Source organism: Eleginops maclovinus, chromosome 20 (assembly GCF_036324505.1).
Source record: "Eleginops maclovinus isolate JMC-PN-2008 ecotype Puerto Natales chromosome 20, JC_Emac_rtc_rv5, whole genome shotgun sequence".
Lineage (NCBI taxonomy): Eukaryota > Metazoa > Chordata > Actinopteri > Perciformes > Eleginopidae > Eleginops > Eleginops maclovinus.
In genome coordinates this window covers 8,701,331-8,715,796 of record NC_086368.1, presented here as the reverse complement: position 1 = coordinate 8,715,796, position 14,466 = coordinate 8,701,331, and the positions used below count along the sequence as shown (strand labels likewise).

General features: G+C 41.3%; 1 protein-coding gene across 17 annotated transcripts in view; it reads right to left on the bottom strand.

The window, feature by feature from the left end:
* Positions 1-14,466, bottom strand: part of eif4g3a (eukaryotic translation initiation factor 4 gamma, 3a) — a 55,316-nt gene that overhangs the window by 12,134 nt on the left and 28,716 nt on the right. For 10 of the 17 annotated variants that reach the window (XM_063911411.1, XM_063911412.1, XM_063911413.1 and 7 more), the window contains 11 exons: positions 12,867-13,628; positions 11,203-11,291; positions 8,964-9,252; positions 8,662-8,786; positions 7,412-7,531; positions 6,582-6,740; positions 5,372-5,569; positions 4,608-4,754; positions 4,234-4,470; positions 2,735-2,791; positions 2,530-2,634 (listed from right to left, as the gene is read on the bottom strand). In XM_063911411.1, the coding sequence (XP_063767481.1) occupies positions 2,530-2,634; positions 2,735-2,791; positions 4,234-4,470; positions 4,608-4,754; positions 5,372-5,569; positions 6,582-6,740; positions 7,412-7,531; positions 8,662-8,786; positions 8,964-9,252; positions 11,203-11,291; positions 12,867-13,628 (2,288 nt within the window). The remainder of the gene's footprint in view (positions 1-2,529; positions 2,635-2,734; positions 2,792-4,233; positions 4,471-4,607; positions 4,755-5,371; positions 5,570-6,581; positions 6,741-7,411; positions 7,532-8,661; positions 8,787-8,963; positions 9,253-11,202; positions 11,292-12,866; positions 13,629-14,466) is intronic. The other 7 variants (XM_063911417.1, XM_063911424.1, XM_063911429.1 and 4 more) reach the window with 1 other exon arrangement.

The following is a 14,466-nucleotide window of genomic DNA, read 5'->3' as shown; positions in this document are numbered from 1 at the left end:
GTAAAGTGTGTATAAAGTGTGAATGTTATGGTCCAGTTAACAAAGCGAGGCTATGGAGCTGAGAGTTGTTGGCCAGCCAGAGGTGAATGGTTGTACAATCCTAGAAGATATATCAGCTCAGAAATAAGGAGTGCAGAGGAATAATCTGAATTCAAGGACTGATGAATGAGCCAATGATCTGAAGTGACTGAGAGACTTAAACCCTTCATTTGTTATTAATATGCGTTTCATTGCAGAATGCTGATGTTCAGACTGCAGCACAGCAGGGCTTCAAACTGTGATGACAGCGAGACAGGGACATTGAATCAAACAGCCTGTGTTTGTTAATGTCGGAGAATTACAATGCAGGTGTTTCTCTAATGTAAATGGCGTGGTGCAGGGATGACGTATCACTGCTGATGTTTTTAATGTCGCAGAACAAAACGTGATCCGTCTCTTAAATTTGTGTCAACCACAGACTTATTTCAAGCTATTTTTCCAAAATCCTATGGAATCCCATTGACTGAGACAAGGGAACCGGAAGTGGTCAAATGCTAACTCACTTCCTGGTTTTAGGACGCGTTCCTGCACCACTCTACACGTTCACACGATACTAAACGGGTCAATGTATGTGCTCTTTTTGATCTGTTTGTCTTTTCCCAGGAAATACCCATGCTTTATTTGAACTGATCAGGACAACAAATATGAATATTGTGACATATGGAGAAACAATGCATCAGATGTAAGGTACAAAATACATTACTGATCTACTGCTAAATTATGAGCCACCCAGGAGTCTCAGTTCTTCTGGGATGGGTCTGCTTTCTGTCCCCAGAGTCAGAACTAAACATGGAGAAGCAGTGTTCAGTCATTATGCTCCAAATATCTGGAACAAACTCCCAGAACCCTGCAGGTCCTCTGCAACTCTTACTACTTTTAAATCCAGGCTGAAGACTTTTCTTTTCGCCGCTGCTTTTAATTGAACTACCTAGCGCTGCAATGTAACTTTTATCTGTGCCTGTCTTGTGTTTATTTTATTCTCTTTGCTTTTTAATAACTGTTTTTAAATGCTGTTTTATAATATGTTTCCCCTGCACTATTTCTTAATGCTCTTAATGTATTTTTTGTAAAGCACTTTGAACTGCCGAAATATGAATAAACTTGCCTTGCCTAACACACAATGTCCCGCTGTAGCTAAAATTCATGCAGCTTTGTTTTCTTAATTTAACATTATACATTAAACAAACTGCTTTTACAGATAATTTACTAGAACATATTTAATACAATGTCCACAAAAGACATTTGTGTGGGAGCCTTTGCAAACCATTAACATGCACTGAAACCTATATATAACTCAAGTTACAAATCTGGGGGTAATTTAAGACTGTCATCTTAATTTTCTAAGCCATTTTATGGAACATTGCCAGGATCAGAGCATTTTTAACTCAAAATGCTGCTGAAACGGGTGATCATGCTTTTATTACTAGTCGCTTGGCCGATTGCAAATCTTTTTTTTACTGGTCTCCCTAAAATCCTTAAAGAAATGGTAATTAGTTCAGAATGCTGCTGCCAGGATTTTAACAAACACAAAAAAAGAGACCACATTTCACCTGTTCATTCATCATTGCACCGGTTACCGGTATCTTTCAGATCTGATTTTAAAGGCTTTACATAACCTTACCCCAACATATGTAAGTGAATGTCTCATTATATCAACCTGCAAGGACACTCAGATCCTCCAATGTTTTACTTTTAGAAGTACCTACAGTACACTACAAGAAGACGACTGGGGGGGCTACTTTCTGTTTTCATGGCCCCAAACTGTGGAACAGCCTCCCTTTGGATCTTAGAACTCTTGGATCTTGGAATTTAAAAAAAAATTAAAAACCTATCTTTATAATTTGGCTTTTTATTTGGGGCAATTATAATTTTTGTATTATCACTGTTCATGTTTTATTGTTTTATGGTTCTGTGATATAACTCTTCGTTTGTTTATACTGTTTTTAATTATTTACCTCACTTTTTATAGTTTTTTTTCAGTCATACTCTGTAAAGCATGAAAGGTGCTATATGAAAAAAGTGTATTATAATTATTATTATAAAACACTACAGGAAAGGGAAATACCTCAAAAGCATAACAGGTCTCGGCTGTAAGAGGTTCTACAGTGTATTTTTCTAAACAGTTATTTTTACCCATCAATCTTCCTGAAAAGGTGTTGAAATTCAATAACAAGAGGCGTAGTAGAACTCCATTTAGCAGAATATGTGCAGAATACTCAATATCAAGTTCCAGGAGGTCGGAGAGATCAATGTAACAAACCTCTGTGGGAAAATTCATCGTGAACCAGAGTTGACCTGAACATAAACAAAGCTCACACACACACACACACACACACACACACACACACACACACACACACACACACACACACACACACACACACACACACACACACACACACACACACACACACACACACACACACACACACACACACACACACACACACACACTCACACACTCACCAACACACACACACACACACTCACCAATCTCAGGTCTATAATGTCCTGTAACATAAACCGTATCCGAGATGACGTCTTCCTCTCCTTGACGATTTTTTCCATCTGGTTGAAATACTGATCCATGCGAGGCTGGCGATAGAGACAGAAGAGGTTACTGTGAGACATGAACGTTTTTCTCTCTATTTAATTTGCTGTTTCAGGGATTTCCACATTGTGTCACTGAACTGACCGATTGGTCAGCTTGTAACTCGGAGCGGAGGCTTCGCTGCTCAAGAATACACTGGAACTAAAACTCAAACAATGTACAGACAATTCACTTTGATGGCCTGACATTAAAACAGTCAATGTTTAAAAGTGACCACATTAAAAGGAAAATCCCCCACTTTTTTTGACGTTGTCCAATCAGTGTTGACATTAAATGCAGTGAACTGAAGTAATGGATTCCTCAGTGTGTGCTAAATTGACCAAGAAAGCTGAATTATCCTGCTTGTGAATCAGTGCCTACATGTACCATGATGCATCATGCACAAGAAGCCAAAAGGGTTCCCATTAGCAGTATACACATAGAGTGGTGCAGGAACGAGTCCTAAAACCTGGAAGTGTGTTAGCATTTTTCCTTCGTCTCCGGGATTTCTCCGTAGGATTTTGGAAAATAGCTTGAAATAAGGTCTGTGGTTGACACAAACTTAAGAGACGGATCATGGTTTGTTCTACGACATTAACTGATCAGCAGTGTGCCCCCCCACTGGTGATTTTTTAAGAGTTTACGTAACTGAAAAACGAAGGTTGTTAACAAGTGGCTGAATAGGACTACAGAAGTTGTCGAGGACGTTGTACGTCATTCCGCCGAACACGTAAACACTCCCGCTAAGTTTGTTTGCCCCTGTTCTGCTTGAAAGCAAGTACCTGTGCTCTTGCAAACTATTAAAACAAACGCTTCAACTTGTACAATTTATAATCTGTTTTTTTTACAATTTCGTTTTTTAACATTGTAGTTTTAGACAACATTGAAGTCCTGCAACCCTGATGAAAATTATAAAAGTAGAGTAGACATGTGGAGATTATCCGACGGAACAAAACGTGGATTTATCAAACAGGTTCGTTTTCCACAGATCAGATTTTTTTAAATATTCCAAAATCCTACGGAGAAATTGCATTGCTTTTTTTGTCGAGGGAACCCATGCACAGCTTACTTCCGGGTTGGACTACAAAAATTTGTTATCCCACTCTATACACAGTTCATTCTAATGCAGCCTCTCTCCGCTGCATTTCCTCTTGCTTGAATAAACACAGCTGACTCTCTAAGTCAGCCAACAAACTGTAATATGTATCCTTGTTCATCACTTCCTCTGAGCTCAAACTTTGGGACACCATGTTCGCTTTTGGCTGCAACTTACTAGCTTTCTGTTAAACAAAACAAAAAGATTCAACAGCTGCAAATTCAGATTTCATGGTCAATAATGTATTACGAAGAATGTATTGCTTCAATCAACACTGATTGAACATCCACGAGAAAAAAAGGCACATCTTCCTTTTAACTTTATGAAACTCATCTTAAGGACAAGATGATTTATGACCACACTTTATAGGATTTAATATACCAAAAGTACGCCTTTATAGTGTTCACAATGTAAAAATCTTCCATCAACCAACAGAAAACTAAACAAAGCAGAACTAAGTTTTCTCACTGAATTGTTGATAATAAATCATCTATCTTCTCCTGCTCACCTTGGCCTTCTCAAAGTCCAGGTCCTTCCCGATGGTGGTGAGCAACCTGCAGAGACACTCCAAAGACTCCTCGTCGTGGTTCTTCAGCAGCTTGACAACACAGTCGTGCATGATGGCCTCCGTCAACATCTTGAGCTTGAAGAGCTCCCCGATGAAGCGGATGTTGCCGATGGAGCGCCTCCGGGCCTTGTCCTTGGCTTCCTCCAGCTCCTCCTGCAGCCGCTCGCGCTCTGTCGTCTGAGGGGAACATTCAAGAAATGCTTACCCTGCAAGTTATTCACAAAACCTCTCTGCCAGAGTTTCCCCCGCACTGAGAACGCTTTGGGACGGCATGAAATGGGATTTCACACTAGAGTTATTCATGGAGCACACACCGATGCAGCAGAGTCCAGCTCTTTCTGCTTCCTCTCGAACACCACGTCGTCCACCTTGTCTTTCTCAAACTCCTTCTGGCAGCGGTTTAGCAGCAGCTTGCGGAAGTTCACTGTGGTGTTAGGTTTGTCCGTCATGGGCACCTTGAGCTGCACGGGGACAGAAGTGTAAACACAAGTTAAACATGGTTAAAGGTTTAGTCCCGCTATGTGAAAAGTGACTTGAATGTACACTGTAAAGAATTATATAAAGCCCTATATAGTGTAGTTAGGGTACCAGTGAGACCTATGATATATTGTTGAAAAAGACTATAATAATAAGGGACCTTGAACATATTAACCTTGACTTACAAAAAATGTAACAACAGAACAAGCCTTCTTTTCCCCTCCCTCTATTGAAGACAGTTGAGGACCATATCTTACGCTTTCTTTTTTGCAGCTCATCAAAAAATGATAATGTTGCCACTCTGTCATCACATTGTATTGAACTGTGTTTTATTGCACAGCATTATGTTGCATCTGGCTGATATAAATCTAAACCCTTCGATCTGCTTGCAGCCGAAACATTTAGAGACTCGTTGACTGAACATTGAGATGCAAATTGGATTGCTTTTTAGATGCAGCCACAACATAAACTGCACAGTCTGTTGGATTTACAAAGTTTGCTTATGTTGTACTTAACTGCCCCCCTTGAATGAACCTTAGTTGAGGTAAGACTATAGTTTCTCTTCCTATCTGCTTCTCCACCCTAACAATGACCTGCTTACCGTGGCGAGGCAGCGGCACATGTTGCCGTAGGCCACGGAGAAGCTGGGCTCGTCGATGGCCTTCTCAAACACCAGGTCGATGACTCCTTTCAGTCGCTCCTCTGTGTCGATGGTCAGGTCCGTCACCTGCTTCATCAGCTGGTTGAACTTCTGTGGCGTCAGCTTGTTCAGGATGCTGCGGACCTTCTTGAAGAGCTCCTGAGGGGAATGACAACGACATCAATCAATCATTTTAGTTTACGATTCTCTTTGGCTTATGATTAAAAACAATCTCAGTATAAAGCCGCTTAAGATGGAAATCTTTGAAACCATTTTATTAAATGCATATTGCTCCCCATAACTTATTATGTTAAAGGGGCTCGATTACATTCATTTTCAAGTTCACATTGTGTTTTTTGCCTCTACTGCGACATGTCTCCATGCTCTAATGTTCAATACGGTCTTTTTTTTCCTCATACTGCCTGTGCTGCAGCACCTCTGCCTGAAACCAGAGCCCAGACTGCTCTGATCGGTTGGTTACCTGGCCGGTCTGTTCTGATTAGTCAACCGTTTAGAGATGTTAGAAGAACACTCCTTAGCCTATCACGTACAATGTGTTGGAGCATTAGCCAATAGAAGCACTAGAGTTTAATCCTTACATACTTAATGTATATATAATATCCTGTTTTATATTTTGTTTCGTTTATATTTTGTGTACATTTTTAGTCCGACATGTATATTTAGTACTTTTTTTAAAATGCTACTTTATTGCTATTGTAATGTACAATGTCTTGTCTTTATGTTGCCGCAATGCAAAAAAATCATATACCTAAAGTACCTATCTATCTATGCATCCATCCATCCATCCATTCATCCATCTATCTATCTGTCTAGCTATCTAGAGTTACAAAGTGATGTCACTGTGTTATTGGGAGAGCAACTTTGGCGTGAATCTTGCAGACCATTCACATCCACTGAAACCTATATAAACACACTACAGGAAATGGAAAACCCCAAAAAGCAGAATAGGGTGTCTTTAAGTTGTTTCCTAACCAATATAATAACAGTATTTACAACTGAACTGTTGACCAAACAATTTATTCTGTTACAATTTTAAATTATGAAACGCTCTTTTATCAATTGCTTTTTATGATTTGTTTGTCAGAGTCAAAGTCTGGTGCAGAAGCTCCTCTTTTGTGTGTCTTTAGTGTGTGTTTGTGTATATTTGTACCTGTGTGTTTTGCACCTCAGGATCATCTACAACGGCTTCTGGCCTCTTCATGCCAGGCTTCCATGCGTTCTCGGATTTTTTCAGCTGAATTTCATCATTAACCGGCACGTGCATGATGATCTTCCTTGGTGGAGGCCGCCGGGCCCCAACGCTCATAGGCTGTGGAAGCAATGAGAGGAAACAGCGCGGCAGAGTCATTTGCGATACTAGTTCCCGACTACACAATTTTGTCCAATAACACATTGTGTAATGAAAACCAACAAAATATAACTCTAAAAAGCAGTAGCTGACCGTTCCTGGTAATTTATACAACAATTAACAACATTATCCAAGAATTCTCTCATGACATTTTTGAAATAGGACCTCGGCTTTGATTAAATGGATCCTGCTTTGTCCAGAAGAACAGAAAACTAAATGTAACACCTAAAACGCGTTTCCACAATCGATTAGACTTATTCTATTCAAACAAATCTTTCTGATAAAAGCAAAACAGTGTTAAGAGTGGAATCAGTTAAAGAACATTTATGGATGTTTGCTTAATTACCAACAGGAACAAATAATTCAAATTGTAACCCATTATTCTCTTTTAGGATTGCCTTTTTAATATTTTAAGGAGTTTAACGTCTGAAAGACTTGTGGTATCATTCAATTTACCCCCCACGTACTCAACAAGCTGTCAATTAAAGATGAGGATTTGTTAAAACATCGAATGTGTTTGAATTAAAGATAGCCTGTGGCTGCTTAAGAATGTGTGTGTGTGTGTGTGTGTGTGTGTGTGTGTGTGTGTGTGTGTGTGTGTGTGTGTGTGTGTGTGTGTGTGTGAGACTCACTGCAGCGCCTCGTCCTCCGGTCATCTGCCGGCCAAAATCTGCAAAGGCAGGTGTGAAATCGGGTCCTCTGGAAATCACCCTGGATTCCACCGCTCTGGAGGGCAACTTGTTTTGGTTAATCTGCAGGACACAAAACATACACACTACATCATCACACACACACACAAACATATATATGACGAGTTGAACAGCAGGGGGAGCAGTGATCCTAATAAGTGTGGCAATAGGGTGAAAGGATTCTGCCTGGCAAGTGTGTGTGTGTGTGTGTGTGTGTGTGTGTGTGTGTGTGTGTTTCTAACTCAGTGGTCCTTTAAAGGTGACACGTAGTAATGACATTGATACTACATTAACAGCTTTTGGTTTATGATTTTTCACTGTACTGGGGATACATTTTATAAATCATGCTTGGCGGGACCAGCAGGCCATTCAGAGAGAGAAGTCAGAACCAGATGTGGAGGGGAAGGAAGGAAGAAAGGAACGCAGGAGGGAGAGAGAGGCAGATAGTTGTGGGGGAGGAGAGAAGAACAAATCCAGCTCTTTGTCTTTCAGCTGTCCTTGACTTCCTCTGCGCTCTTTTCCCAGAGAGATTTCACTTGCTACCCTCAGACAAAACCAGACTTTGGGATTGTACATCACTGGTCTGGTGCTTGTTCTTTTTTGGAGAGGTGGGGGAGGGGCAAGCACTCTTAACACTGCCAAGAGTGACATAATAGCAATGGGATTTTAATCAAAACAGCATTTCAGTGAGCCATATGCTCCACCCATACGTATGTGTGGATCAGAGGAATGAACTCAACTCTGTGTGCTGTATCTTTGATCCGGTGCACACAAGCTAACAAAGTCAAACACTGCCTGTTGCTATGAGCAACAGACAAAGAACCCTGTTTCAGGGAGTTTATTCAGAACTAGGACTTAAACTTGTGACTGGTTTCATTAGTAATTCATACCATATATAATTTAATAGCTTAATCGCTTCTTCTTTAAAACCATCAGAAAATGATGACACATTTTTCCAGAGCCTGAGGTGGATTTTAAAACTGCTAGTGTTGTCCGAAAAACCAAATGAAATAGAAATTGTAATGATCCAAACAATTAAAAAGTGCAGCTAATCTTTAAAACTCAGAAGCGGAAACCACATAATGTATGTTTTGTATTGGACTTCAAAGGTTTTTTAAATTGGGCCCTCTGAGGTTATGGACAATGGGGTCTGACTATTTCATGGATTTATCTGCAGCAACCAGCTCTCTCACCTTGTCCAGCACCACGTCGCTGATGGGTGGGAGACCCTCAGGCTTTTGTATGCAGGCAGGCATGAACTGGAAGCCCAACAGGAAGTCCCTGTTATACTGACGCTTCCCACTGGACTCTGCGAGGTCTGGACCACCGAGCAGGGAGTGAGAAAAACAGACAGATAACAAACACATACACATATGAGACTGAACTGAGGATAATGAGAGCAACTCCTGGATTTAAAAGTTCTGAAAAAGGCAAAGAAAGTTTGGCTTAAAATTGTAATCATTGCATTTTAAAGTAAAGGCGTTTCCTCTCTAACCTTCTATGTCCTGTAGGGCCCCTGTGGAGTTCTCCTTGTCAGCGGGGGTGGCTCCACCGTCGCTGCTCTCCGTCTCCGAGGTGTGACCCGCCCCGTTCCTCATGGGCTCCATGTCGGCCTCACCATTCTCCTCGGGGGCGGCGGGCTTCTCGTCAGCCTCAGGGCTGCTGGCAGGAGCTGGAGCAAGGGTGGAGGTGAGGACTGCTGGAAGGGGCACCGGGCTGCAGCTCAGAGGGGCCGAGAGCAGGACCTGCTCCGCAGCAGGATGCTCCACCGGCCGGGGCTCGTCCTGTGTGGAGGCGAGATTCAGTTTTGGGATTTTTATTTGCTGCTTTATTATGATTAAGTAAGATATTAAACTCCTAACAGCTAAACAGTTGCTGTCCCCTGGCTCTCGCCCCAGCCTGTTCACTTTGCCTCATTGCCTGGCTCCTAAATGTTGAAATGAGCCCCCTGTTGATATCAGGACAGCAGAAACTACACATGACTGAAAACAGACCAATTTCAACTGCACATTACCCATTAAAATTAAAAGGGAAAAGGTGGTTGCACTCAAAAATTGTTTGTCTTAGTTGAAGCTATTGTATTGGTCGGATTCTTGTTATCCTAAAATGTGTATTGTTATTATTGCTTTTAGTTATAGAGTAGTGTTTCGGCCAAACAGGGGAATAGCATTGCAAGGAGTCCCTGGACAGAAAGCCATGGGGTTTTACCATTGAATTTTGGTTATAAAGCTCTGTGGTAAACACACGTTTATAAAACTTAACACATTTTACTCAGCAGGATAATCTCCATATATTACCTCCACCTCCACGTAATGCAATTGGCAGAATTAAAAAGCTAACGTTTGGCTGTGAATGAACTACGTCATGTTGCAGGGCTGTCCATCACCACCGCTAACATGATGGCGACTTGTAATGGCGTGATTTTGTTTAGTTGTTTAGTCTCTTGTTAGCTAATTGCACAAAGTAGCTTCGGATATTCACAAATTGGAAAATTAGACGTATTTTAAGTCGTAAAAAAATGTGAAAATCTCTTTTCTGGGTTTTAGGACTCATTCTTGCACCGTTATATTGTGAGACTATTTGGTTAACAGCGTCAGCTATATGAAATGTATTTGCAGCACATTATCTGCACATAGAAGTGGACAATCAGCCGTTTAGAGCTGCAAGAGGTCGTCTGCAGACAGACACAGGTGGACACATGAAGAATGGGTGCAAATACAGGAGTGGAAAATGAAGGATGAATGAATAAAAGCAGAGGGGGCAGGAATGTCAGGTACAAACAAAACACAGAGGCGAGAAAATAGCAGCACCAATAAGCCTGTTGCAGCCAGCGGTACCACCAGTGGTGCAGAGCCGTCAACTGTCCACTGTCCTTATATGAAATATTATCTACACAGAAACACCATTAAAGCATCAAAAAAAGGAATATTCTTATCAATGTTATCCATTGTTAAGCCAGCTTCACCGTATAGGTAAAACATGTTGAGTAACTATTTGAATTGTGAGGCTTTAAGTTGGATAAACACAGAATAAACCTCAGATATTGAAATGCAGGTGGCTATGTTTTATTTTTTGGTATTTCTACATAAAATAACATTATGGTGCTTTTTCATTGCGGCCTAAAAGAGCTCATTTGAAAGTCTGGGACATGGGTTTGTGGCGGTGTGAAATGTTTCCCACAGCAACAAGCCAGGGACCGAACAATAAAGCAGAGGAAACGAGAGCGGGAAAGAGCTGGATTTTTACATACAGCGGGCTGGGTGAGCGATGAAGATGATAGATAACCCCTCGCTGTTGCTCTCGAATAACAACACCCCAAAGTCATTTAAGTCTGCACACCCCCCCCCCCCGCCACACACACACACACACACACACACACACACACACACACACACACACACATACACATACACACATACACACACACACACACACACACACACACTTGAGCTATTGCCCACTTTGTGCCTTTCTTTACTCTCTCTTTCCCCCTCTCTGTGCTGATCCTCAGATACTTTTGAGGAATTGTAAAAAGCTTTGTTCGGAAAATGATATATCCACTGTTTAAAAAACATGACAAAATCTCACGAAATGATCATTTCACAGGACTGTTGTCAACATTTGAAGGTGAAATGATGTAAACTTTCAGATAATTTAAGTTCAGAGTATGTATAGAATTTGAATACTTGCTAAATTTAGAGTCTTTCTCACACGTTATCGGCCTCTTTTCTTACCTCTTCCTCCTTCTGGGGTGCGTCTACAGCAGAGATCCCTTCATTTGGTTTCCTCCAGGTCTTTGGTATAGCAGAAGCAGTCTGATTTACTGCAATACAAAAGCGGGAGCAAACAATCAGCCAAACAACACAACCGCATTGGATTTTAAAAGGAAATTTGTGTTTAAAAAGCAATGATATGCCAGATTTATTTTTGTCAGTATAAGGAAATATGTTAGGTTGCTTTTAATTCTGGGTGATGTATATTGGGTATATTTATTTATATGAGGAAAGCCAGAAAAAGGCATATCATACATAGTCACTGTATGAGGACTACATTAACATGATTAACCTCACCCACCTCTGACCAAACTGAAACAAATATTTAACATTATTTAAAAATACTTGTTTTACAAAGCAGAGAGAGATTAATCAAAATATGTGTTTTAAGGCGATTTCCAGGACATCTGAAATGACACAGACAAACCTCCTTTCTCCTTCCATTTAAAATTTGCAATTTTTGATGTATGCTATTCCGCTTTTTTCAATTTCAAACTTCTGGGCTCAAATAAGACATTGATAAACTAAATAGGAATACATTAGTTGGGAGTTTAAATGGCAAGAACAGGTGATTTCTCATGATTTTGAAGGGTCAAACTAAGAAAGCTATATGACAACCTTCGCTATACTGTAGAGCTCAAACCTTAACCAACTGAACTTTGGGTCACTGCTGATGCCCCCCTTTTTGTCCCGTGACAGGAGTTCAGTTCAGCGAGTCAACAAGCACTGATGATCCCGAGACCTTTCTGCTCAACCTGTTTGTCAGGTGTCGCTCTGCAGCCGACTCTGAGCTACTTCCTGTGACATGTTTGTGAACCAGGGTGCACTCACAACTCTGTGGAACAATTTACAAACCAAAACAGTTGTTCACAAAAATATTAACTGTTAACTATTATTTGGTTTCAAATGGTGTTATTTTCTTGGCAGATAAAAATACAGACATGAGAAAATAATCATAGAACTAGGGCTGCAACTAAGGATTATTTTCATTAGTGATATCTGCAGATTGTTTGTATGATTTATTGATTCATTGTCAAAAAAACGTCCAATAGCTAAATTATATTTTTTGACAACGTGGCTTGTCAAAAATACCCCAAATATGAATTTTACGATGTTAAAGGAGAAAGTCTTTTCAATTCATATGTGGGAACTAGAAACAATATGCTATTTTCTTTTTACCAGTTTCAATAAATTATGACTGAAACAATTAATCTATTATAAAAAAAATTGCTCAATATTTTTCTGTCGATATACCGACAGATTATTGGAGTAGTTATCATTTTCTCTGGTTTTAGTATTTATAGGTTTGTCTTTGAGTTAAATTCAACAGAAATTGAGATTTAAGAAACATTTGGAGTGGTCTCTTCATTTTTTCCAGAGCTGTGTATTTGAAACAGTTTTTGCTTTATGGCTGTTCAGTAAAAAAAAAAGCATAAATTATAGGAGCAATTAATGCTGTTTGGCATAATGCCATAAAACAAGTATTGTTCTTTTAAAACAGCATCTCCTTTTAGGCTGGATTCTGGCCAAATAAACACTCATTCCAAAGAGTCATTGCTCCTTTGTTGCAGGTAAAGCACAACAGACTGATCCAGAGAACAAAAAGACTGCAGTGAGCTCAGTACCTGTAGTGGGACTCTTCCTGCTGAGCGCTTGTTGCTGGGACTCTGTGTTGCTGTCCGTAATACCTCCGTGTGCTTCCGTCCCTGCTCTGGGGACGAGGTCTTTAGTGTCTACACTCTTGCTTGGCTGATCCGCCTCTGTTGTGGCCTGCACTAGAGGCGGAAGGCCGGGGGGCAGCGAAACTGGCAAAGCTGGGGCTGGGCTTGAGTTCAGGGTGACTGGCACCACAGCCACAGGGGCCATTGGGGCGAGCGCAGCAGCAACGGGCGCCTCTGGCCTCACGTCAGAGGGCACAGCGTCGGAGGAAGGGGCCTCTCTGTAAGCGGGGGCCGAGGGTTGGGGTGCAGCTGAAGGCAGGACAGAAGGCTCACGGGCCGGTGCGTCCAGCTCGGCACCGGAGTCTGCAAGGCCGTTCAGAGCCTTGGGGGCCGGCGCTGGCGAGGCCGCCGGAGTCCGTAGGGCGTCGGAGAGAGGCTTGTCTGTGTTGGGAGACTGAGGTGGCTTGTGCTCCCCCATCGAGGGGGAGGGAGAAGAGGCTGATGCAGTGGATTCCTTGGCGGGGGCACGCTCGCTGTTGTTGGCCACTGAAAGAGAGAGAGTGACGGGGGCACTCATCAAAGCAGGGGAGGGAAGCTCTGGTTCGACGGTAGAAGAGGGCTCAGTTGCAGGAGCTTTGGCCTCGAGTCTCTCTACGGGTGCTTCAGGCTGCACAAACCCGGGCGAGGAAGACTTCTGGACTACTGGCTCTAGTTTTGGCGTATCATCTGGGAGGAGAACAGTTCAGAAAAACAAATATTTAAGTCTCTTTAAGCAGATGAAATGTGTAAAGGTGCGGTATTAAGTTCATAAACCAAACCATCCAAACAACAACAAAAACACTTTACAATAAGACTACCCTTACAAAGGATTCATAAAGCGTTTATAATTAGGTTGTACACACTATATTAATCATCTATAAACCAGTTCTAACATAGTTTTCATACACCAACACAGGCGCACTATTTGGCAAGATGACTCAGCCTTATATTGGCTACCTAGCTCACTTCGTCTTCTTCATCAGCCAACATCTTGGTATCTGTTGTTCACTGAGTTGATTCTTACTTCTGGCATCGAAGTAAGCTAAGTAGCCAATATAAGGCTTAGCAGTACAGATAAATGTGGGCTCACCATTTTACAAGCAACCAGTCAGAGTTGCCCTGTTTATCTCTTGTCTTATAAACGCATATTAATGATTTATAAAGTGTCCACAACCTAATTAATAAATTAATTACAAACTATTCTTAAACCCTTTATAAGGGTAGTCTTATTGTAAAGTGGTACCGACATAGACATCATAGAACTGGTTCCAAAACCTTTCCTTAAAAAAATGCTTGTTGAATGTTCCAGCTAACAAATGGACAAACAGGGAGCCCAGCTGCCAGGACTCTGATTTGTGAGAGAAGTGAAAGTGAAAGCATTTGAAGTGCAGTGTGTTCTGGGGAAAAGAAAACTGATACAAAGCATGTGTTTGGAAATCATTGTTTATGCAATAGTGACGGTTACTGGAGTGGCTGCTCCACATGAGGACTAAAATGAAACCTAAGACATAACCTGCGATGGAGG